At 37.4% G+C, this 25,284-nt stretch overlaps 1 protein-coding gene and 1 long non-coding RNA gene across 8 annotated transcripts in view; one reads left to right on the top strand and one right to left on the bottom strand.

Moving 5' to 3' along the window:
- The first annotated feature begins 5,464 nt into the window (after window positions 1-5,464).
- On the top strand, window positions 5,465-24,222 carry LOC114480067 (uncharacterized). Its single transcript, XR_003676048.1, has 3 exons — window positions 5,465-5,541; window positions 16,557-16,559; window positions 24,213-24,222. It is a non-coding gene; the product is annotated as an uncharacterized LOC114480067 (long non-coding RNA).
- Window positions 7,034-25,284, bottom strand: part of LOC114480066 (nuclear factor 1 B-type-like) — a 79,351-nt gene continuing 61,100 nt past the window's right edge. For 4 of the 7 annotated variants that reach the window (XM_028473864.1, XM_028473861.1, XM_028473863.1 and 1 more), the window contains 4 exons: window positions 24,075-24,213; window positions 23,387-23,469; window positions 16,165-16,253; window positions 7,034-8,925 (listed from right to left, as the gene is read on the bottom strand). In XM_028473864.1, coding sequence (XP_028329665.1) covers window positions 8,793-8,925; window positions 16,165-16,253; window positions 23,387-23,469; window positions 24,075-24,213 — 444 coding nt within the window. In that variant the 3' untranslated portion in view covers window positions 7,034-8,792. Of the gene's footprint in view, window positions 8,926-16,164; window positions 16,283-23,386; window positions 23,470-24,074; window positions 24,217-25,284 lie in introns of those variants that run through there. The other 3 variants (XM_028473862.1, XM_028473866.1, XM_028473867.1) reach the window with 3 other exon arrangements.

Genomic DNA, 25,284 nt, shown 5'->3' with positions numbered 1-25,284 from the left:
TTCTAATTTAAAAGGTTTGGCCTTGAGTCTAGGTTCCCAAAGTGGGGTACGGGTACCCCCAGGGGTACGCGAATTGTCATAGGGGGTACGTGAATGGAAATGAAAAACAATGACAACATTGGAAACTAGAATAAATAATAAATATAAAGTAAAAATAATAGAGTAGTAAATGTTAATGCTATTGCTAGGCTAATGTTAGGTGAATGCTAATGCTAGATTATTGTTATTGCTAGGTTAATGCTATTGCTAGGCTGATGCTAGGTTAAAGTTAATGCTAGATTAAAGTTAATGCTAGGTCATTGTTAATGTTAGGCTAAAGCTAATGCTCGGCTAATTCTATTGCTATGTTAATGTTAATGCTAGGTTAATGCTATTTCTAGGCTAATGATAATACTATGTTAAAGCTAATACTAGGTCAATTTTAATGCTAGGCTAGTGCTATGCTAATGTGAATGCTAGTTTAATGCTATTGCTAGGTTATTGTTATTGCTAAGCTAATGCAAGGCTAATGCTATGCTAATGTTAATGCTAGGTTAATGCTATTGCTAGGTTACTGTTATTGCTAAGCTAATGCTAATGCTAGGCTAATGTTATGCTAATGTTAATGCTAGGTTAATGCTATTGCTAGGTTATTGTTATTGCTAAGCTAATGCTAAATAATGCTAATACAGTGCAGCACCTGCATCCTCACTTGAATTTTCTTGAGGAAATGCAAATATTCTTGTTATTATTATTTATAGTATATATTATTCCTCAACAGGATAGATACAATTCACTGTAGGGCTACACTGTATATGACATTACATTAGTGTGTGCATTAGTAGGGGGTACATGGGTTCAGGTTAAATGTCTGAAGGGGTACATGACTGAAAAGTTTGGGAGCCACTAACCTAAAGAACAGGTCAAGGTTTCTTTATGTATTCAACAAATAAACAAAGTGCCTGACACAAAAACTACAACAATTTTCAGGAGTCAAATATCCCTGTGGTCACGTTGACCCCAAGGGCAAAATGTGTTTGTAATATTTGAGGATAATTGGAGGGTTAAATGCAAACACTGTTGTAAGTTTGCTTCTGCATGTTTACCTGCAGCAACCATTACTGCGACGCTGTGTCCGTCCCGTTGATCACGGTGTGTCTCTGGAATCTTTAATCTATCTGGAGTGCAAAAGGTGTGGCTAAATCAATTTAAAGATTAATGCCTCCTTCAAGCGTTGAGAGATTGAATATGGCGGCGTATTCATGCACTTTAACCACTTCTTGGCAAGCCTGATGCAGAATTGCAGTTTTCCCACTTGAGCCAAAGTCAAACTTGTACCAAGAACATGCCACGTCGCACTTTTTTCACTTATCAGCTCTTACGATCAATGCTCTAATAACTTGTGTGCACGGTCATGATGCAGTGCCTTTAAAGGTTAACTTCAGGGTGAAAGAATGTGGAGGAGAACTGCATGTACTCCATTTTGTGTGACTTCATTCTACTGATATATACAGATAGTATTCTATACAATGACCATACACTGTGTGCATGGCTAAATATGATATTAGATTACGACAAAGCGTCTAAATCAAACATGGGCAACTGGTGGCCCAGGGACCACATGTGGATGTGTGTCTAATATTTATTTATTTATTTATTTATTCAGTTTATTTCCGACATGGTTACATTCACTTTTTTTTACATTTTTTTTTTTTTTTTTTTGTACATGCCGAAAAAGGAGCCTGCAAAGTAAACACACAAAATTCAAAACAAAAAATTACAAAAACCAAAAACAAGACTACAAATATCCACAAAAATATCAGAAAATTATGTAAAACAACAACAATAATCACTCCAAAATAAAAAAAATCAATAAAATATTCACAGAATGAGAAAAATATATAGACAACAAAATGACCCCCAAAACACATAAAAATACATACACACAATAAAAAAACACAAGACAGCTACAAATAACCACAAAAATACACAAAACAACAAACAAATATACAGAGACAACAAAATGACACAAAAAGACACCAAAGACAAACAAAATATACACAAAATGATTCAAAATAACATGACTATAAATATTCACAAAAGAACTGATAAATTGATAAAATGACAACCAAATGACTTCAAAATACAAACAAAAATACACAAAAAAATCACTCCAAAAATACGCAAAAACACCCAAAAAATGTACATAAAAACTCAGATAACACACAAAACGAGATAAAAAATATCCATAAATGACCACAAAAATATACAAAATGACAACAAAAACCGACCCATGTTGATCCCTGTATTAATGCTCAGGTCAGTCATTTTCCTAAATGCTGACATGAATGTTTTTAATGTGTCCTTCAAATCAGACAGTCACACTTTTGTTGCTCCCCGCTGTGATAAAAGTTGCCCATCCGTGGTGTAGATTTATGTTCCAAAGTGCAGTCCTTTAATCAAACGCCATGAAATAAACACAAGAGTCGTAATGTTGAAGTACTTTTTGTAGCATAGCTCATTTTATTGTTTAAACAGTTTTGCATAGGAAATATATCCACTTCCAGTAATTGACTGCAGTAAAAACAGCTGCTAGCAGTATAGGCTGGATATAACAGTAACAATCACAAAAAGTTGAGCCTTTATTTACACTGATTTTAATCTTGTGGCAATTTTAGCCCCTGCATCAAATGTAACCAGCATGAAGGCATCACCTAATGCTTGGCGTTTCTCCAATCAATAAAAGAAGGGATATCAAGGCCTTTGCCGTACAGTTCACAATGGACGCCTGAGGCTCCTAAACTGTAAATAAAAGATAAAAACAAAAAAAGGTTTCCAAAAGTCCTCTAAAACGTACATTCAGATACATACATAGACCTTTGCACACACTTGCAGTGTAACTACAATCACTACTGAAGACTGTTTACATATTGTTTTAGTTGGTGTTGTTGTTGTTGTTGTTGTTTGTTATTCATAGATTATATATGTATATATTTTAAAAATCCACCATGAAAATCTAAAACAGAATGAAATGTGTGCGCAGAGGGAAGTAAAAGTGCCACAAGACCCAAAAAGAAAACAGCCCTGCAGAGAAAAATGATGACTAATCATAAGAAAATGTGATTTCGTCCCATCACTGCGCTGCGTGTAGCACTGACCCCGCCCCCTCTTTGAAAGGAAGAAAACAAAACAGGAAGAAGAAGAAGAAGAAGAAATAGAAGAAGTATGGACATTTCCTATCAAAATCTTTAACAATTCATACGTGGACAAAGAGTTTGAAACAAAATCAGAAAATGAATAAATCGCAAAAGAAGTTTTAAAAAACATTAAAGAAGTCATAAAAGAGCACATTTACAGATGAGTTTGACACTTTCTGTTTAGTGTGATGCTGTTTTTTTTTTTTTTTTTTTTTTCTTTCTCGTCACATAGGAAATCATTCTATCACATTTTACAATTATATACAACAGACACTTGGACAGCGTGAACAGGCACTGCATTGCTATCTTTTTTTTTTGTCTCCTTTTGGTGAATGTTACATCCTGTAAAAATGCTGGTTTTTATGTTTCCTTTTTTTTTTTCCTTGTTGTAACAACCTGACGCTGAGTGACTAGCAGCTAGCCAAACAATATGGAGAAGTGTGTATTGCTCAAGAAGAAATTGGGTGAACATGAAGTTTCCTTGGAAGTAGTGACAGAATGTGTGACATTGAGTTCAAAAGAGGAAAAGAAAATACACGAGTGCCACAGGTCCTCCTTTGCATAAAAGTCGCCCTGCTTGTCTGTGATCGCGGCGATCATCAGTGTCATAATACTTTCTATTAAAAAAAAAAAAAGGTCAAAACAGCCCTGGGACGGGGCTTTTGAAACTGGGCTGAACACTGATTAAAGACCTTTTGACTGGCTACAATCACACCCTGTGAAGCAATAGATAGAAAATAACAAACCAAAAAGACAAAAAAAAAAAACCTCAGCTGGAAGGTACAGTACCCTAACCTACAGCACCTGATATCAATACGTTTGTTATATGGATGGAGAGTTTTTTCTTTTTTTTCCAAAGTACATCCGGCTTTGACAGCAAGTGGAAAGTGCAAAAATGTGTGACGCCTGGATGCTTTAGCCCAGATTCCTGCAGCAGATTCCTGCACTCGGGCTCATTTGTTGGCTAGTCGGATCAGATATATATGGCGAGACGTAGCACCGATAATCAAAATCACACTGATTCATCAAGGACGTTTAGTCACTGCAGATTTTACCCTGCTTCTCGTTTTTTAAGGTCAGGTGTATAACAATGCGGGGCCTTTTTTTTTTTTTTTTTCCTCCAAAAAAAAAAAAAAAAAAAAAAAAGGTTTCCTACTGGTTTAAGTGACATCACTTTCCAGCTGCTACAAGAAAACACACTCACACCACCATCTTGTTGGACAAGAGTTCACACCCACAAAAAAAAAAAAAAAAAAAAAAAGATAAACCACTACATGCTTGCTATGGCCACACTAATCAAAGAACAATTCAAATATTCAGGAAGTGTCTCCCCCGAATGGAAATATTCTAAGCACTAACCAAGTTCAGAAACAATAACCTTAATAATAATAATTAAAAAAAAAAAAAAAAAAAAAAAAAGCAAACCTTCATTGTTGTTGTTTTTACCAATCTCTAGACCACACCCCTCCTTTTTAAAACCTACACAAACAAGAATACAAAACACCTCAAAGTCTACGATAAGGGAAGTCTGGAGAGTTCTAACTCAAATCCAGCCTCGGAAAAAAATACAAATACAAACAAACCCTAATTCATGTTTTCCCAATAATGGAATTGACTCGTTTTCCTCAGAAATGAAGATTTTTTTTTTTTTTTTTTTACAAATAATGGGCTCCAAAGAAGAATTCCCCAGAAAGTTTACAGTGTACAAACTCCTGTCCTATGGCAGGATTCTTTTTCAATAGAAAGACCCTCATCTTCTCTCATAGTGTACTGTCAAAGTTACTCGATCACACACACACACACACACTCTCAAGCTGCCAAAGCAGAGTTCAACCAACAGACTACTGCTATCGACACGATCAGGATATTTACCTTTATGTACAGTCTCCTTTTCAAATAAACACCAGCAGCACAGTGACCCTGACACGTTGCATCTCGCAGACACACACACACACACACACACTTGGGGACAATGCACTTCAGTGGGGGTCTCCAATGGCCAAAGGCTGCAAAGCACCTTTTTTCTCCTTTAAAAAAACAAAAAAAAAAAAAAAAAAAAAACAACTCAAAACAGCAACAAAAAAAACAAAACAGTGCACATAGAACAGGGTGACTTCTACAGTTCTATATATATATATATATATATATATATATATATATATATATATATATATATATATATTTTTACTGTTGATTAATCTGGTTGAAGACAGAGAGATTAAGCTTGACTTGAGGATTGAGTTTTTATAACTTTGCTTTTGACTGGGGGGGGCGGGGTTTATAGTAGCACCGCCTCTCTGGACGAAACAGTTCTTTCACGATTGTAGGGGAAAGAGTGCAAAAGAGTGTCAAAGGCAGCGTCGACGTGCCACGCGAGAGATCAAATATCGTGATTGGTACAAATAATGCCCTGTAATACGCCTGAGAGAGTAATTGCTTGAAGACTATACGTTGGTTCTAGATCTAGACAGTGTACGGCGGCGGTGGGTGGGTGTGGGGGGGGTGGGGGCAGAAGATGATTGCCTATGTGCTATTTTAAGTGCTATACTTGTCCTCTAGTAGGGTTCTACATAAGCTTCTACTTGATGCTGATCAATTTGACTTGTTTTCTCTACAGGGCTAGGGATGTATCCACATATGTGCATTCTTGTATATACATTTATACAAATCTACTACTTATAAAATACTTTTCTAAAGGCTTGCTTGAGCCTGTCTGGAGTTGATTTGGACAGGTCTCAGGAGCATAAGTCGGTGTGTGATTGTTGCGCAGGTCACAGGCCACTTGACTGATGTAGTTTAAGGCATCTACTTGGGAAATTGCATTCGACGACATCGTAGACAACGTTCGGTGGACGATTGGATGGGATCGAAGACTGACCGAGAAAGGGGAGAGGGGGGGGGGGAGAATCCGACGTGTGGAAATAAAACAGGAAATGAAATTGATTTCTTTTTTTCTTTTTAAATGATTGTCGTACTCAAGTCAAGCTGTCTCTCCTGTCCAAACAAAACGAGCTTCTTCACGGGAAACGTGCCCTAGCCCCCCCTAGGTTGGAGATTAAAAAGTAAGAGTCACAGTAGACCAATCAGTGACTTTGCAGCCGGAGAAAAAAACCAAGGGTGCATCTCTTTTTTTTTTTTTTTTTAAATCTTTAAAGTACTGATAAAAAAATACCCCCCCCCCCCAACCCCTAAAATATCACACTGGAACATGATCTCACCATCAATTGGAGGCCTATGTGCTAAAGGAAACAAAACAGACCTTGTCTTGCACTGCATAGAAAGCAGTCCCCACTTTGGTCAATAATAATAAAGGAAAACACCCACAACAGCAACAACAACATCATTATTATCATCATCATCATCAATAACAACAACAACAACAGCAACGACAAACAACAATATCAACAAAATAAATGCATTACAATATTGTCTATCTCCAAACTAGCCTCTAATAATTGACGCATCTATAAGCACTACCTACATAGGCAAAACTTGGTATTGCATAATTTTTCATAATTCTGAACGTCACCCTCCGAAATAGTAACTGGAAGATGAGCATCATGAGCATTGAGAAATGAAGGAGAGAAAAAAAAACAAAAATGAAAAAAAAAAAAAAAAAAAAAAAAATTGATGACAGGTTATTAGAAAAACCACCAAAAATACTGAAAAAATGCTGGTTGATTACAAACTTTCAAACAGCAACTATACACAGCTTTTTGATATGCAATGAAACTGTGTGAGAGAGAAGGAGAGAGAGGGAGAGAGAGTAGTACATGGAGTTAAAAATCAACAATTCCATTCAGAGTACAAAACAAGTCTTATCATAAAAATGTTAATTTTTTTGTTTTTTTTTAAAATTTCTATAATGATAAATGCAGCAAAAACAACTGTAGTGATGTCTCTATATTCAAAAGGCAAGGCACGTAATGTGGACTATACGTCATCGTCGTGCAAATTAAGAAGAGTACTGGAGAGACTTTCATCGTGTGTCCGGACTGGAGAGGCAATGGTTGTCAACATGCCGTGCACCGTTCTAATTTCAGGGATTTTTGCCACTAACCAGGATTCATTATTTCAGTTCACCTTGCACATATCGTAGCTTTTTTTTTTTTTTTACCCAGAAGTCTACGCTACATTAGCACGAAAGACATTTAATTGAATTAACACTTTGCATTCCATAGATATACTTTTGTAAACATATGCTTTATAAGCTGATGGCCAAATGCGTATTCTCTTGATCTTATGGTGAACATTTAGAATATAAAAATGCCTCTTTTTTTTTTTTTTTTTGCACACTATGTGTGTCTGCTTTTTTTTATTTTCCCACCCCCAAAAAATAAATTATAACAAAAGATCTCCCCACAGCCATGGGAAGGGCTCAAAAATAAGTGCTGGTTTTTGATCAGCGCTGCACAGGTAGCTTTAAATGCTCGCCTTCACTGCCTGGATGTCTTTCACACGCTAAGATACGGATATATGAAAATCAAATTCAAATGTTTCCTCAAACATTTCATCAATAGAACATTTAATATTTATCTCCCTACCTTTAGAGTCCTAGGGCCGACAGACTGATAGCTTCCCTTCAAAAATATTCAATTGCACTTGCCTCTGTCGCAATTTCCTTATTCTCCTTAGTCTTTTCCTTTTCCGTGTCCTTTTGTAAAGGGCACACAAATTATTCTTTTAACGAGGGGTCCAATGTCAAACCTATAGTTTTTTAGTGTTTTTTTTTTCTTTTCAAAACTGCATCAAGAGTTCTAAACTCTCACATTTAAATTTTGAAGTAAGTAGCAACAAATTGAAAAAAAAAAAAAAAAAAGAGAGAGACAGAGAGAAAAGAATAAACACATTTTCGTCGCATCACAGTAAACTGAAGTCAAACAGAAGAAGAAGAAGAAGGAAAAAAAAAAACACTCTGAATTCACAAGTTTTTTTGTTCCTATGGTGTACACAGTGAGTCGTTGGATGCAGGGAAAAAAACAAAAACAAACCTCTTTTAAAGAGGTCAGAGAGCTGAGTGTCTGAGCCATCCACCAGTATGAGCATTCTAGTGTGTGTGTGTGTGTGTGTGTGTGTGTGTGTGTGTGTGTGTGTTTGTAAATCTTGATTTTACATCTTCCTCCGACACGAAAAAAACAAAAAACAAAAAAAAAAGTAGGAATTGCCGCTAAGAGACTAGAGTGTCATGCAATAAAACATTAAGGCATCTATACATCACAGTATTTGAATGGGTTAAAAAGTTCTGCGAATGCAACAGCTGACTGGTGGCTGACGGGCGTGTGTGTGTGTGTGTGTGTGTGTACGTCGGGGTGACGACTCGACTCGAAGACGTGAAGCGTCACGTTTTCACACAGTCATACCCTCGGTTTTTCTTCAGCGTCCATCATTAGCATCATCATCGGGGGGGGAGGAGGAGAGGAGGAAGATGGGGGGGAGGGCTTATAATGCACCACCTGCTGCTTTGCTGGTTACACCCATGGCTGTGGATACCTTTAGCTCCGCACCGTCAACAACAACACACACACACACACACGCACCCACGTTGTCCACCCTGAGGGCGTAGGGGGGTCACGGGTGGGGGTGGGGGTGGGGTGGGGTATGGGGTTTCTTGCAGGTTCAGTTTCCTGTCTCGGCGGGGACCAGCGGCTCACCAATGATGTTTATGCTGTAGTTCTGGTGGACATTTGTTGGCAGAATCGGAGTCCCGTTCGACACTTGGAATGGAACTAAGCTCGCCCAAGTACCAGGACTGTAAAGAGAGAGAGAGAGAGAGAAGACACACAAAAACACAGAGAACGAGAACATTAGATCAGTGGTTCTCAAACTTTTTTCTTTTGGCTCAAGCACCCCCTTTCTCTTATTTCTGAATCCAAGTAGCCCCCTTTGTCTGACTACTACATTTTGCTCAGAACTCAGTGAAAAAACAACTGTAGAGCATAATGATGGAACTAATGAGTGACTACACACACTTTAAAGAACCTCATTTTGTAAATAAATAGAAAAAATATTTTAAAATCAAGAATTTCTGGTGACCCCCACATACATTTTTTTCTAGAATTAGTTTTTGATCATGTTTGAGCTCATATATATATATATATAGTAATTTTTTTTTTTTTTTACTTCATCTGTTGAACTAGATTCACAAAGTGAAAGTATAGAAATACATTTGTTTAGGATTGTGCGCTATTTTAATAATAATAAAAAAAGAATAATTAAGAAAAATTTTTAAAATATTTTTAATTTTTCAGAATTTTCAAGCAACCCCATTTAAACTCCAGGTGACACCACATGGGATCCCGACCCCAAGGTTGAAAAACACTGGTTTAGTGGCTCCTGAATAGATTTATTTCTGTAGTTTTTTTAATCATTTCTGGTGATCTCACGCCTGGGACCGAGTCTGACACTTTATTTGTTCATTTTTCCCTCCTCTCTCTCTCTCAAGTACCCCTGTCGTGCCATTGCGTACCCCTAGAGGTACACATACCCCCATTTGAGAAACAGTGCATTAGGTGATGATCATTGGCTATTACAGCGTAGCAACACTCATTACACACATTAGAGGAGTTGTTCCCGACCTTTTTCAGATCGTGACCCGAATTTTTTTCTCCTTTCTAGTATTAGATTTTGATCATGTTGGTTATACTATATTACAGACACTGAGTAGCCAGGCATTTAATTATCATTATTAATTAGATTTATATATATATATATATATATATATATATATATATATATATATATATATATCAATACAATACAGTTGTTTCAAATTGTGTTAATAATAATTAAAACAATACATAAATGTCTTTTTAATCAATTACTAGACATTTCAGGTGGCCCGATTTAAACTGCAGGTGACCTCACCCCAAGATTGAAAATCACTGCCATAGAGGTTGGTTTGCCTAGGACCATGTTTTCACATTTTTAGGCTGTATTAACTTCATCCCACCTGTTTACCATCTTTACGGTACTATTGTAACAGTCTGTGGATTCCAGCAGCACATGAAGAGCTCCAGATATTTCTGTAAAATAATCTGAATTTAATATCCTTAAATTTTTCAATCAAGTTTGTTTGTTTCCTTAGCTTTACTGTCTCACCCAGTGCATCCTGGGTTCAAATCCCTGTGACCGCTGGGGTCCTCCACAGTCCAAAAAACACATTATTGGAGTTTCTAAATGACTGTTTGTCATTGCACGTGAGCAGTGCGTTAAAAATTACCTACATTACTAGAAGACAGTTGTTAATAGAGTCCTTAAAACATCTGGATACTAGAGATAGTTTATATTGGCTTCTAGAGTTTGGAATCCAAACCTTTAATTATTAGGCTGATAGTTTATTATAGTTGCTCATAGAACATCCAGTGTGCAGTGTTGCCAGATACAGCTGATGTTTTCCCTCCAAAAACAAGCAAAATAATTGATTAATCATGAACAGTTTGATGCCCAAAGACGATTTTATTTCATACTGTAGTTTATTTATAATTTAAAAAAAGACAGTAGTATAACATGTATGTTTACATGACTGCCTGCCTTCTTTTTTTTTTAAGACCTCCATTCTGTATGTTCTGTTGCTCCACTTTTGTTTGTTTGTATCTTCTGTTTGCAACGTTGAAACTACAATAACACTAGCATCCAGTGTTACCGTGGTAACAGGATGTCAAATCCAACGCTTTCCCGTGTCTCGTCCAACATCAACCTTGAATTTAGGCCTTTTTATTCATTTATTTCTGATGTTTTGCTCATTTTAGAATTGGAACTTCACCTTTTGGTGTATTTTAAACAGCTGTGCCACAAATTATTATGGATGGATGAGAAAAAAAAAAAGTCTGTGTGCATGTAAAAAATAAACTGACAAATGTTTCTGTGTACCTCCTGAGAGGTATTCAAGTACCCCAGTTTGGGAAAAACTGCTTTACGACAAGGCTGCCTCCGGGGGTCTCATATTTGTTTGGTTTTGACACAAGTGGTAGATGAAAAATGGGGGAAATGGGAACACTGGCTTGTTAATCTCAGCTGCAGTGCTTCCACTTGATTCTCACTGAGGGGCGTCCCATGAGAGCGCTGTGACGCAGGCTCCCCTCGTATAGAAAAGACACGAGGGGGAAGAGAGCGATTGGTTGGTAGGGAAGGGGAAGGGGATGAGAGGGATAAAGTGAGTGTGGGGGTCCCCTCCACAAAGCTGTCCTGTCCCTATTCATCTCACGCTAATGGAAGAACAACACGGCGGAGCGACGGTGCTAACTGAAAGCGCGAGCGGGAACAAGCAGCGTGTTGTTCCTGAGGGTGGTGCGCTGCGAAGATGTCAGATAATTAGCCCCAGCACCCCCCTCCAGCCCTCACTTTCTCTTCCGCCCCCCCCTCGACACCCTCCACCTTTCACATCCTCTGCTCTGAGTGTCACAGTACCTGCACAAACTGCTGATTCACCAAAGGCAAAACATACAATAAAACCATTTAAAACAATATCATTTTAAAAGATTAAATATTGATGGAGAAAGATGAAAAGGAGGTTTTTTTTCCCATGATCTGAAAGTCTGCCAAGAGAGTTGAAAAAAAAAAAAAACCAAACAAAAACACAGACGTGGTTCTTTGTAAGGCTATTAGACAACAGCGTCTGCACTTATAAAAGCAACTCATCAACCAGTCTGCATTTTATACAAATCAACCGGTTGCTGCTCTTTTACTTAAAACCATGGAAGTGCAAATTCAATGCACCACATGGCCTATGGGACCAGACTCTCTGAGAGAAAGGAAGAAAGACAAAAAAAGAAAGAGCGACGCACAAAAAAAAGCAAAAAAAAAGCAAAGAACACTTAAGTTTTAGTCAGTTTTTCAGAGCGTTAAAATAAAAGACTTCAAGGCTAATCCTCTCCAGGAGGTTTTTTTTTTTCTTCACTGTCCGTCGCGTCCTCATCCTATCCTCCCCCCCCTCCCCCTACACACTTCTCTCTCGTCCTGCCAAAAATCATCGGACAGGAAACGGGGGATTAAGTTTTTCCTACCTTGCTGAACAAAGAGCGCACTGAGCAGCCAAGGACTGCAGCTTTCTCTTTTTCCTCTTCCTCCCTCCTTTCTTTTATGAAACTCCTCTCAGGTAATGGCTTACATTAAGACGGACCACACAGACACAAAAGGGTCGTCGCAGCCCTGTTCTGTGTGTGCATCAGTTTTAATCAATTTAGCCATCGATTTACTCAAATCGATGGCTGTCAGTCCCGATCTATGTCCTATAAGCTAAATCTATCCTAAGCAGGGGTTTTTATGGAATGATTCCTTTCTCTGTTGGTATTTACGTTGAGGGAGGATCAATTGAGAATTGCAGACTTGCAGATTTGCTGTATTAGTTTGATTAAACTGGAAATACACAATTTTTAAAGATGACAATGTCCAAATCGAGCAAGGCCAAGAGATAACAATCCTGCGTAATATGTTATGGTTTCATTTATTCAGACAACGGTTCCTCAGAAAATCCACTTTGATCCCCTGACATCTGCCAGTCTTCTTCAGAGGCATCTGCTGATGATTTTGATGTTTTTCTTTGATGTTCCCCTGACTTCTGCATAATATTTCCAGCAAGATTATTTTTGCAAGGATAAGTTTCTTTAATTCAGACAACTGTTCCTCAGGAAATTCACTTTGATCTTCTGACATGTTTCGACTGACAAATGCCAGTTTTCTTCAGAGACATCCGCTGATGACTTGATGTTTCCTTGACTTCCGTGTAATAATTTCGTTTTGAATAAGATGTTCATTTATTCAGACAACTGAACAAAAAAAAAGACAAAAAGAATCTTGTTGGAATTATTACACAAAAGTCAAGGAAACATCAAAGGCAGATGGCTCTGGAAAAGATGCAGTTGTCAGTCAAAACATGTCAAGAGATCAAAGTAGATTTCCTGAAGAACATCTGTGTGAATAAATGAAACCTTTTATTCAGAGTTATGCTGATGACTTTGATGTTTCTTTGACTTCCGCATAATAATTCCAGCAAGATTATTTTTGTGTTTTTTTTTTTTTTTTTTTTTAATAATATGCTAAGGTTTCATTTATTCAGACAACTGAACAAAAAGAAAACAAAAAAGAAACTTGCTGGAATTATTATGCAGAAGTCAAGGAAATATCAATGTCATCAGCAGATGCCTCTGACAAAGACTGGCAGTTGTCAGTCGAAACATGTCAGGAGATCAAAGTGGATTTCCTGAGGAACAGTTGTCTAAATAAATGCAACCTTTTATTCATAGTTATGCTGATGATTTTAATGTTTCCTTTGATGTTCCCTTGACACCCGCGCAATAATTCTAGCAAGATTCTTTTTGTCTTCTTTTTTAATAATACGTTAAAGTTACATTTATTCAGACAACTGAACAAAAATAAGACCTAAATAAATTTTCTGGTATTATTACGCGGAAGTCAAGGAAACATCAAAGGAAACCTCAAAGTCATTAGCAGATGCCTCTGACAAACACTGGCAGTTGTCAGTGTAAACATGTCAGGAGATCAAAGTTGATTTCCTGAGAAATAGTTGTCTGAATAAATCAAACCTTAACATATTATTAAAAAAGAAGACAAAAAAGAATTTTGCTGGAATTATGAACAATCCTGCTTATCGCTGACGTTTCAAGCTGTTTCGTCTTCTTCAATTGTCTACATCTGAGGTGTTGAATTCTACAACCTTCAGTGCATGCTGTTGCTTGACGTGTCCTCGTTCGGCAGCTGATATTCAACCTTCCATCCCTGTTTCCTTGAAGACGGCCTCATCCTGCCCCATCCACCTCCCAAACCTTGCTAATTCTACTCCCTGCGAGCAAAGCTTGGGGATACAGCGTGCTTCGTTTAAGGATTAGCTCCCTAAATTAGATTATCTAATGGCATCTTAATAGATTGCTGACCCATTTCCTGCACAATGGCAACATGCGAGTCTGGCAGCTTTTTAATTTGGGGGGCTAGTTTTGAAGTGGCCCGGAGAAAAGAGGAAAAACCTAACGGATTCCCATTGATACCATTGAGTGGCTAATATAATCCACCAAAAGAGAACAGAGAATAATGTCATTAGAAGTAACAAAATAAAGCAAAAAAAAAAATCAGTGTGGATGCGTTTCATCTGCACTCATTACTGTACAGTCAGTGAAACTGAGCCCGAGTGGAAAAAGAGATTGCATAGTGCTACAGGGGACATTTTTCTCTGCTACCTCTACAGGCTATTAGGAGGCCTGTTGGGGTGCATGTGTGTGTGTGTGTGTGTGTGTGTATGAGGTGAGGGGGTTCTCCTGTGTTTGTAACTTCAGTGTGTTCAACAACACCTACACCTACACACACACACACACGCACATATGCACACAGCACATCCAGGGAAAAGGGCAAAGGGGAGACATAACAGGAAAAGGCTTAGCTCAGCTTGTTCGCTGTAGCGTGGTGAAAAAAAAAAAAAAAAATGGTGCAGGTTTTTTTTTAAGAGCCCAGAGGAGAGGAAGGGATACAGTGTGGGAGCAGGCAGACAGAGGAGGAGAGGAGAGGAGGCTGACTTTTAAGTTAAAGGAGGAAAGCATGACTCGGGCATCCGTTACAAACAAAGCTCAGCTTGTTTGAAAGCAGGTTGTAAATTGTCCTCACATGGCTGCACAAAACTGACCTGAGAAGACTCCTGTAGGTCTGTTCGATTAATGCTCTGATCAATGTCCACACAGGAAAAAAGGAAGGGAATCATGCTCTAGGGTGGGGATTATAGGGAAGACCTTAGCAATCCTTTTCAAAATAAATGTTTTTTATTCTCTCCATCACTTTTGGGAATGCCCGACGATTAAAAACGTTCAATATTTAGATGGTATTCCCAAGAGATGCATTGATGTGAAAATGTAGAAATCTTATGGCCCACCTGTATTTGAAGGTTGTCTGAGATAATTTAATAGAATACTACACATTGGAAAAAAATCAGATATAAAGTGTCAGTGAATCTGCATACATTTTACAGCATGTCGAAACCTATCTCGGAATATTTAAAACTTACACTCAATTTGTTAGTGGCTATTTTACTATGATGTTAATAGCCTCATTGTTAGTATTCTGTATTTTGTGGTTTTGTGCAGTAATTTTGTGTTTCTCTATCCAGGTCTACTTGTATTTAGGATAAACTCTAGACGAGGTACAGTATTTTTATGTATACTTAGTGCCTGGCTTTATGTCTTTTTCTGTTACATGTAAAATGTTAAAACTCATAAATAAAGTTAAAAATAAATGAATAAGTGTTTTTTTCATGAACTATTAACAAGAGTTTTCACTGCAAACAGCGCTTCAGCCATTAGTTATACTTAACAAAGCTACAATATCTATTCGTTTAGCTATCTATTAGTATTTTTTGATCACATTTGTTTTTTTTTACATCATACAGGAAGTTGCACCCATAACCAGGAAGTAGTAGCAACCCCAGGAATCAAGTGGATAATGGCCAATTGGCGTAACATAAAGATGTATTATTTTTTCTATTTAAACAGTTTTCCGATTAGACTAGAGCACTGGTTTTATTTCTGAATCTACCCCCTTTAAATAATCTTATTTTATAAATAAGTGGAATAAAACAGTATTTAGTGCCTATTGAATAAATTTAGTTCTATAGTTTTTATTACTTCTGGTAATCTCCCACCTATTTGAGAAACACTGGACTAGAGATTACATTTTTGTACCAGTACTTAGCATCTTTTATTATAATTTTTAATCAGAGCTGGTTTAACTTGTGACAATGGACTTAAATCTAAACAAGCCGCGATGCAAAAACAGTCTCGAAAATAAAAAAAAGTTGCAGTAATACCTGCCCCAGCCACCAAATATTACACTTGTTTGGCACTTTTGGATGTAAATATGTGGATATCACAAACGTAAAGACCAGACAATCAAAAAATATATAAACGGTATATACATTAACATGAATTCTAGGCATGTGTGTGTGTGTGTGTGTGTGTGTGTGTGAGGTGGCATAAAAGAACAAAAGGGTTACCTTTGCCAAGTAATTCCCAAAGTGTCGTCAGTGGCACTGGGGCCATAATGCCTGCCGTTTTGAGTCACGCTCCAGTCACACTTCCTCAGCTGTCAATTGAAACCTAGCGGTCAGATCACTGGGCCAAGACAACTTCCACTTCAGATGACACTAACACTCAACACTGTATACATACACACACATACATGCAGGGCAGGAGCAGCACAAATGGAAGAGGGAGAAAAGAAAAGAACTACAAACATGGGGGGGCAGTTAACTGACAACAGGACAGACACGAGGAGTCATGTGCTTTCATTATGGAGGAAAAAAAAACAGAGTGAGTGAGAGATAGGAAAAGAAAAAAAGGGGGAGCATGCATGTGTCAGTGTTGTGGTTAACCTGGAGGTAGAGAGGGAGTTAGTTAGAGAGTGTGAGTGTAGTTTATAATGTGTGAGTGCTCTCACTCTCTCTCTCTCTATATATATATACTGTATACACTTGTGTCCACCTGCCAGTGAAGCCATGCAATCCACTGGGTGCATCATGCACGCTGTCTGTCGATAATGACTAAAGAGTGCACTTTCAGATTCAGGATAGAGTGCACGTGCACTCCAGCATGCAGGCTAGGCTTTTTTTTTTTTTTCTTCTTTTTTTTTTCATTAGCTAACTGTTTTTTATTGATTAGAGGTCACAATTACAATAACGTTACGGCGCACACATTCACTCGAGCGTTACACACACACACACACACACACAAGGGGTCCCCTCTTTACCCCCCAACCCCCTCTCTCACTTTGGTTTCAGGACAAGCCAACCCTACATACAGATTACAAATTACTGCAACAAACGGCACACACAAACTTGTGTCTCCTTTGCATGCATTATGCTGGCGCACGTGTCGGGCAATCCAGCTGAGAGCTATCTCTGCCAATAGCAACCTAACCTTGCCCTGTGGTCAACACATTCATTTAGTAATGCATCAGGCTAAAACTGCACTGTTAGCACTCTGCGCACAGCGGCAGACGTTTTTTTTTTTTTTTTTTTTTTTTTTGCAGGGGCTCTTAGGAAGGGATCTAATCAGATAGACGCATACACTGAATATTCAGAGGCGTCCACTGCGGTCAAGAAAGGTTTGTTCCCTTCCGTACACCTGGAAGCCTGTGGGTTTTTCCTTCTTAAGCCACACTTCAACTCAAGGATGTGGGTTTTATGCACCTTCCTTTCTCTCCCCCCCCCACCCCCCACCCTGCAATTTTGAATTCAAAGTGGCAGCAAAACACAAGAGGTAAATTAGGGCTGGGTCATATATCGTGACTCAAGATATATCGAGTTTTTGGCGATACAGATGACAATATCACATATATTGTGATAGATTAGTATTTTTTTTCACTTGTTTTTATTGATACAATCACACAGTACAAATCACATCATATAAGTATTTAATATTATCCATAGATGTGCAGTCAAACTGTGTGATTGTTTACAATTTTCATTTTTATAGCTTATTTTGTATTAAAATACTCGTTTTAGGAGTCGCTGCTTTCGCTACTTCACATTTAGATGTATTACTGAGTGCGTCCTAACCCCAAGCCCCACTACAGAACTCACTCACACGTGCTGTCCCCTTAGAGGAGAAAAAGACTAAAGTGGCACATATTGTGCTGCTGTTTGTTAATAAATGTGCCTGTGTGGCATTTTTCATCAGCAAATTTAATCCAGAATTGTCTTTCTGGTAAGACTTTGTGGAGTTAAAAATATAGAGATTAATATTGTATATCACCATTTTGAGAAAAAATATTAAGATATGAGTTTTGGTCCATATTGTCCAGCCCTACTGTAAATTAAAACTTTTTTTCCTCTTATTTCTGAATCTGACTGTATTTCCAACTTTTTAAAAACTATAGATCATAATGATGGAATGAACGTGTGATAACACACATTTAAAATAATCTAATTTTGTAAATAAGTGGGGAAAAAACAGTATTTAATGCAGTGGTTCCCATCCTTTTATGGATCGTGGCCCCATTTTAATATCAAAAACAGATTTATTTTTTTTTTACTGCATTTTAGTAGAACTAGATTTTTGTTTATGTTGTTTTTTATCTCCTGACATGTTTCGACTGTCAACTGCCAGTCTTAGTCAGAGGAGTTCTGCTGAAGTTTCACTTGGACTTCAGTGGAATAGTTCCAGTAAGATTCATTTTATTTTATTTTTGAATAGTATGTTAAGTTAAGGTTTCATTTATTCAGACAAGGTTTTTTCAAGAAAGTGTTTAATTCCTGACATGTTTTGACTTTCAACTGCCAGTCTTCGTCAGCGGATTTGAAGTGAAGTGAAACGTCAAAGGAAACATCAAAGGCGACCAGCAGAACTCCTTTGACAGTGAAAACATGTCAGGAGATAAAGATTTCCTGGAAAAACCTTAATATACTATTCAAAAAGAAGACAAAATTAATCTTGCTGGAATATAGATTTATATTTCACAAAGTGAAAGTATAGAAATACAGTTGTTTAAGATTGTGTGTTGTCTTAATTAAAAAAATTCAAATAAATAAATAATAATTCAAAAAATTCAAATATCTATTTACATTTTTTAGAAATTTCAGGCGACCCCACATGGGTTCCTGACCCCTAGGTTGACAAACACTGACTTAGTGGCTCCTGAATGGATTTATTTCAATACTTTGTATCTCACGCCTGGGGTGGGACCAAGACTGACACTTTATTTTTTATTTTCTCACTCTCTCAAGGACCCCCTGTGGTGCCATCGCATACCCCAAGGGGTACACGTACCCCCATTTGAGAAACACTGGGATAATCAATTGCTTAATCAAATTGAAAGGAGACAATGCAAACTTGTTCCATTCAGCTTGTTTTCTCAGACTTTATCGAAGGCTGGGGATTGGAGGCTACAAACTACCCCCCCCCCCCCCCAAAACACCGTCTCTGCGTTCTGACAATAGCGTGGAGAGAGAATGTGTGCAAAGGGCTGCGCCAGACGCTCTGTGCCACCGCACCTCGAGGGGCACACCATCTGTCCGCTGGCACCGACACATCAGATCAACACGGGCAGCGGGGAGAAAAAAAGAGGAAAAAAAGGGGGCCGGGGCCGCGGAACGTTAGCAAACAGATGCGGGTAGATTGTGGATTAGGATCCTTCCTTAGATAATACCAAATGACATCTGATCACCGATCTTTCCCAGCGGAATGCTCCACAGTGGCATTCCCTCGAGGGGGTTAGCCGAGGAGAGGGATGAATGGAAGGTTTCACACATTCAGAGCCTGGGATTCGTAGAGCAGGTGTGGGAGTGTTGTTTTGTTTAGTGTTTTTTGCACTTTTGAAGCTGACTGATTGCGTATGTGTATGTGTGTGTGTGTGTGTGTGTGTGTGTGTGTGTGTGTGTGTGTGTGTGTGTGTGTGTAAACGTCAAGGGACTGATGTCCTAGCTTAGGTTTTTTCTATGGAAAAAAAAGCCTGCTAAAACTAAACCAGCATGTTATTACATCAGATTTGATGTTTTTAAAACAGCAAATTATATTAATCAATAATACTTTGCATTATAGCCCTAATCTTATGCTGTATTAGAGGTTCAGGGCATGTCTAAAGGGATTAAACCTTTTTGGATTGTTCGTGACCCCATTTTCATATCACAAATTTCTGACGACCCCAAAGACTATTTTTTTCTCCCTATATTTATTTATTTTCTCCTGTTTTGTTATACTGTGTAACAAATACTGTACATAGTAGCCAGGTTTAGTGCACAAAGTGACAAGATGTATTTTATTCATTTATTTTCATATTTCTTCTTTTCTCTATACTGCTGTTTAATAATAATGCATCAATTTTATATAGCACTTTCTCATAGACATTCAAAGTCACTTTACAGAAGTGATTATTCTTTCACTCCACACTTAGTGGTGGTAAACTACAATTGTAGCCACAGCTGGCCTGGGGCAGACTGACGGAAGCGAGGCTGCCATAGTGCGCCAAAGTGATTATTGAGCTAGATTAATATTTGAGATACTAAAAGTATAGAATACAGTTGTTTTAGATTATGTATTGTGTTTTAATTAAAAAAAAGGAAAAAAAAGAATTGTTTTTAAATGAAAATTAATTTAAAAAAATAATTAATAAAATAATAATAATAATAATAATAATAATAATAATAATAATAATAATAACATACTGTAATAAATTAATTTACATTTCAGGTGACCTCACATGGGGTCACAACCCCAAGGTTATAAAAGTACATGCTAATTATACAAACTGTTTTGTGCAGAAATGACAAGAAGTTTTACATTTATATGTAATTTAAATACTTCTTATTAAAAGCTGAACAGGTGATAAAAGAGGGAAGAAATTCAGTTTTTACTTTTGAATTGAGGATAGTTAAAGTCTGCCACAAACAAGCAAACACAGAAAAACAACATCAATGAAATGAAAAAAAAAAAAAATTAGCATTTGGTGTCTCAATTAAAAAGAGAGAAAATCTTTTAAAAAGTAGACTCGTATTCCGACGTTTTCACACTAGTGTTTATGGAGTTTTTCTTATAGTGAGAGGCCCTCGAGCAGTAGAATATTAACTATTAACTTTTTTTGTATTATACGAATCTAAAAATAAAAAAATGGAACAAAACAGAAAAATAGATGCAGTGAAAGGTGATCGAGGTCTCCTCCATCACTCATGCCGACACTTAAAAGAACGCAGCCAAACACACACACAGTAAACTCCACACACACAGACACACACACACACACACACGTGTTGTTTTCTCCTTCCCTACCGAGCGCTCGCAACAACAGCCGCCAACACAGCTAAGTGTGGGTAAAGCCTCTCGAACCGCACACAATAAACACATCCCTGCCAGATGGGGGACGATGATGGAGCATTGGGTGAAAAAGCGTTCAGACCTGAGAGACTCGGCCCCAGTGTTGAGAACCGCTCAGTGAGGCCAGATCCCCCACTGTTACATCAAAACCACGGGAAACAAAAAAAAACTAGAAACACGAAGAATCAGTGTGAGACGTGAACGTATGTTCAATGCTATTGAACATGCAAATGTAATACTGAGGTGAAAGTAATGGATCACAAGTACTCAGGGTACTGTACTTAAGCATGTTTTAAAAGAAGTAATTTGTTACATTTCTACACCCAAACGTTACGGAGTAAACTATTTTTTTTATTTCCGTTTCATGGTCTTTTCATAAACTAGTTAATGAAGGCACATTGAACATAATTCATATGTTCTGACTTGTGCCATTTCTGATCGACACCCATCCACTTTCTTTGGTTCAGGTTGTGGTTTTTACCTATTACGTTGTGACCCACATGGCACATTTGGCATGGCACTGTTTTAGAATTTATATATGCAGCTATACTTTGAGCCTGAAAAGTTCATTTTTATTTTTTTATTTTATTCTATTTAAAAATAAATTGTACATTTTGACAAACCTTTTATTTTATACAGATGCCTTTGTGGAAAATAAATTAGGTTCCAATTGTGCAAAATTTGGTCTTCCTTTTTAAGTTTATACATGAGATGTTTACAGGATGGAAGGGAACCGTGGTAATGATTTATTACTAAAAATAAACATGGAGGTGAAAGTAACTAGTAACTTTACTTTGAGTACTATTTAATTCAGCTACTTTTTACTTGTATTAGAGTATTTTATGTATGACTTGCTTGTACTTGAGTAGAATTTCAATCAAGTAACAGTACTTATACTTGATCAGGATATATCGGTACTCTTTACACCTTTATATATATATATATATACATATAGATATATATCCTACCCTGACTTGCTCTTCCCTGTTCCTTACCTCTTCACCTCGGTGTAACACTGACCTCTCTCTTTATATTCTCCCTTTGATCAAAGTTTTTCCTATCCTTCCTTAAGGAGGGCTGGTGATGGTCACAATTATGCAATACAATAATAAAACAAGCATTTCGGTCACAAAAAGATTGCACACTTTGACAAACTAAAAAAATAAATAAATATATATATATATACAGCTTATCAATTTATTACACTAAATTTGGAGAATTTGCCTGATTTGAGTGAAAAAGGGCCTTGCAGCAGTGTCTGAGAGCAAAGCTCGAGATGGAAATCCAGCAGCTCACGCAGCTTCTCTCACGTGGCTGCTCTCTTGTTTAGTCACTTTGTGTCCCGCTGAAAGAAGTAGCAGGGCTACTAGAAAATGTGGAAGACAAACTGTGCGACATCAGCCAAGTGAATCCTCCCTGCGCTCACCCTCCCCTATCCGCTCCCTCCTAACAAAAGCATCTCACAGCCGCTAACAAACTTTTCCCCTTTCTTCCTCGCACCTATTCTTATTTAGAAGATTTCTTTAAAAGACCATAGAAAACAGAGGCCAGCTTTGTCATTTAAAAAAAAACTAAAGAAAATAAAACTAAACTTAAGGAGAAAAAAATTAAAATTGCGCTGAGGAGAAACCCAGTGATCATTACGGAGCTGCGTGCAGATGCATTCAATTAGTTGTGGTTGGAAAAGCCTTGGCCTCAGACCAACATGTTCAATAAGACGGGTGTGGGGGGGGGATAGAGTGCCCTCTCTCTCTCCTTCTCTCTCTCTCTCTCTCTCTCAAACACACACACACACACACACAGAACACAGCGACACTCCTAACCCTTGTAGACTCACACAAACACACTCACACACACACACACACACACACACACACACAAGCACACACACAACAGTCCCAAGACATCCCAGGAACCACTGCTGGGTCCGCTGCATGATACCAGCGCTATATATTCAGCTTGTTAATAGTTAATCAGTGTGTGCTGTGTTGGTGCGTGTGAAGAAAAAGAAGAAAAAAAAAGCACTATGCACATTAGTCCTGACAAAGCACCTACAAGTGGGGGCTAGCAGGTAATACTACAATGTATTAAAAACATTACTTTCCTTTTATGCATGTTTTAAATTGGGTTTTTTTGTTTTTTTTTTCCATAAACCTGAGCTTCTACATTTCTTCTATATTCTATATTATATTGTTTTTTATTAAATATTTTGAAAATTGTGCACTAAATTAAATTTTTGGTGTTTTTTTTTCCCCAGTGAATGTTGTTTTTATTTATCCTGTAATTTCAGTGGGCTGGACTTAACTGAGGATTTTATTTCTGGTGTGCAGGGAGACAGGGGAGACAGAGAACGAAAAAGAGAAGAAGAGCATGTGAACTGAGTTGCTGCAGGGTATGGGACACCCTCACCTGTTGCTGGTGGAGGAAGGCGGGATCTCGTGGGCTCAGGCCTACGAAACGATTAGCCGTCGGGGTGCCAGGGGCTGAGTAGCCTGGGTAACGGAACCACCACAAAAACACAACGCCATAAAATTAGCACTACAGGAATTCACATGTTCTTAGCTTGCTGTGGCTACTTTTTTAAAATAGAACTCGTCGGGAGTCAAAATAAATGCAGAGTCTTTAAATCGACACTGAAGAGAAACTGCGTCGGTGGAGTCCCACAAGGCTCTGTTTTAGGCACCTTAAAAATTCAAATGTATCTGTATTCTTTAACATCCACTCTTCATATGTTTTTCTTCACTGAAAAATATCAAATTGGCACAAACATAAAAATACCCAGTTTTCACTCTAGTCAGGGAAATCAATCAGTAATACCGTCAGATGAGCACTGAGCCAGCTTTAAATCCACAGAGAGTGTTGAAACACTGAATTTCATCTGTTTGGTGTTGAGTTTCTTTTCCATGCATTAATCTTGCAATTGGAATATTCTAACATCGCCGGCTGTCATTACTGACTTACTGAATTGGACACAGAAACTAAATTTGTACAAGCCAGAAATGTTGGTGATGCATGTTTAGCAGCTGCTGGTATTAAAAAAACACATCAGAAGCACTGAAGGTGGTTTTTGTGTTGGGTTTCAGCTGCTGGAGCTCACCTTCTGTTGACGTGGTGATGGGCTTGGTGTCAGGCATGGAGAGTGAGACTGGTCTCACAGTGCCGTGGTGTGGGGAGGGCGCCAACACTGGGGAGAAGTGGCTTGGGACCTTTCCAACCCCCTGACCACTGCTGTTAGGCTGCAGGAGCGTAAAAACAAACAGGAAACAGTGAGTAATTTGTTGATGGGGAAAAAAATAAAAAACCGCTCTTCACACTTTTTTTGAATTACAGTTAAATGAGAAACAACGGAATGAATTAAAAACATAATTTTTTTGTTTTAATTATATTGCTATAATTGAAATCCAATGCATTGTTCTTTATAAGGGGCAAGAAGGGATAAACCAGTGTTTATTTTTTAACCTTGAGGTTGAGACCCCATGTGGGGTTGACCAAAATATGTATATTTTTAAAATTAAAACAATACAATCTTAAACAACTGTATTGTATACTTTCACTTTGTCGAATATAAATTTAGTGCAACTAAAATGCTGTAAAAAAAAAAATAACTGAGCTGACAACTTGTCACTAATCCTGGCTTCTCTGTATTTGTAATAGTGTAAGTATAACAGTATGACAAACAATTGTTTGTCTTTGGGGTCGCCATAAATTCTTGTTATTAAAATGGGATCACGGTCCAAAAAAAGGTTGAGAACCACTGGGATAAATAATTAAAAAAAAATATTAAAAGTTAATGATTTCCTAAAACATGCTCTTACTTTCTTTTTCTGTTTTAACACTTAATTTTTAGTTTTTTAGAAACAAAAAATGTATCTTTATCTCGTCTTTATCCTTATAAAGAAAAATGACTTTAGTTTTAATCCTAATTTATGAATTAAAATAAATAAATAAATAAATAAATAAATAAATAAATAAATAAATCCAATGACTGAGACACAAACTAACCCCAATATATCAAAATATCTCATATTTCTGGAGAATAATTAAAAACATATTTTTTAAAGTTATTGATTTCCCAAAACGTGCTCTTACTTTGAAAACGGCAACTTCTGTGTTTTTTCTTTGGTTTTGTTTTGGTCTTCGGTGTTTTTTTTTAAAAAAAAAAAATGAAAATGAACCAGTTTTTTTAAATGATTTTTATCTAGTCTTGAACCTTATCAAGAAATATGCCTTTAATTTCAGTAAAAATAAATCTGAATTTTTTTTTTCCTTTTCTGTAAATTAATATCCATTTCTGAATGGATAATCCA

This window comes from Gouania willdenowi, chromosome 18, assembly GCF_900634775.1.
Source record: "Gouania willdenowi chromosome 18, fGouWil2.1, whole genome shotgun sequence".
NCBI classification, from domain to species: Eukaryota; Metazoa; Chordata; class Actinopteri; order Blenniiformes; family Gobiesocidae; genus Gouania; species Gouania willdenowi.
This window is presented reverse-complemented; position numbering and strand designations above follow the sequence as displayed.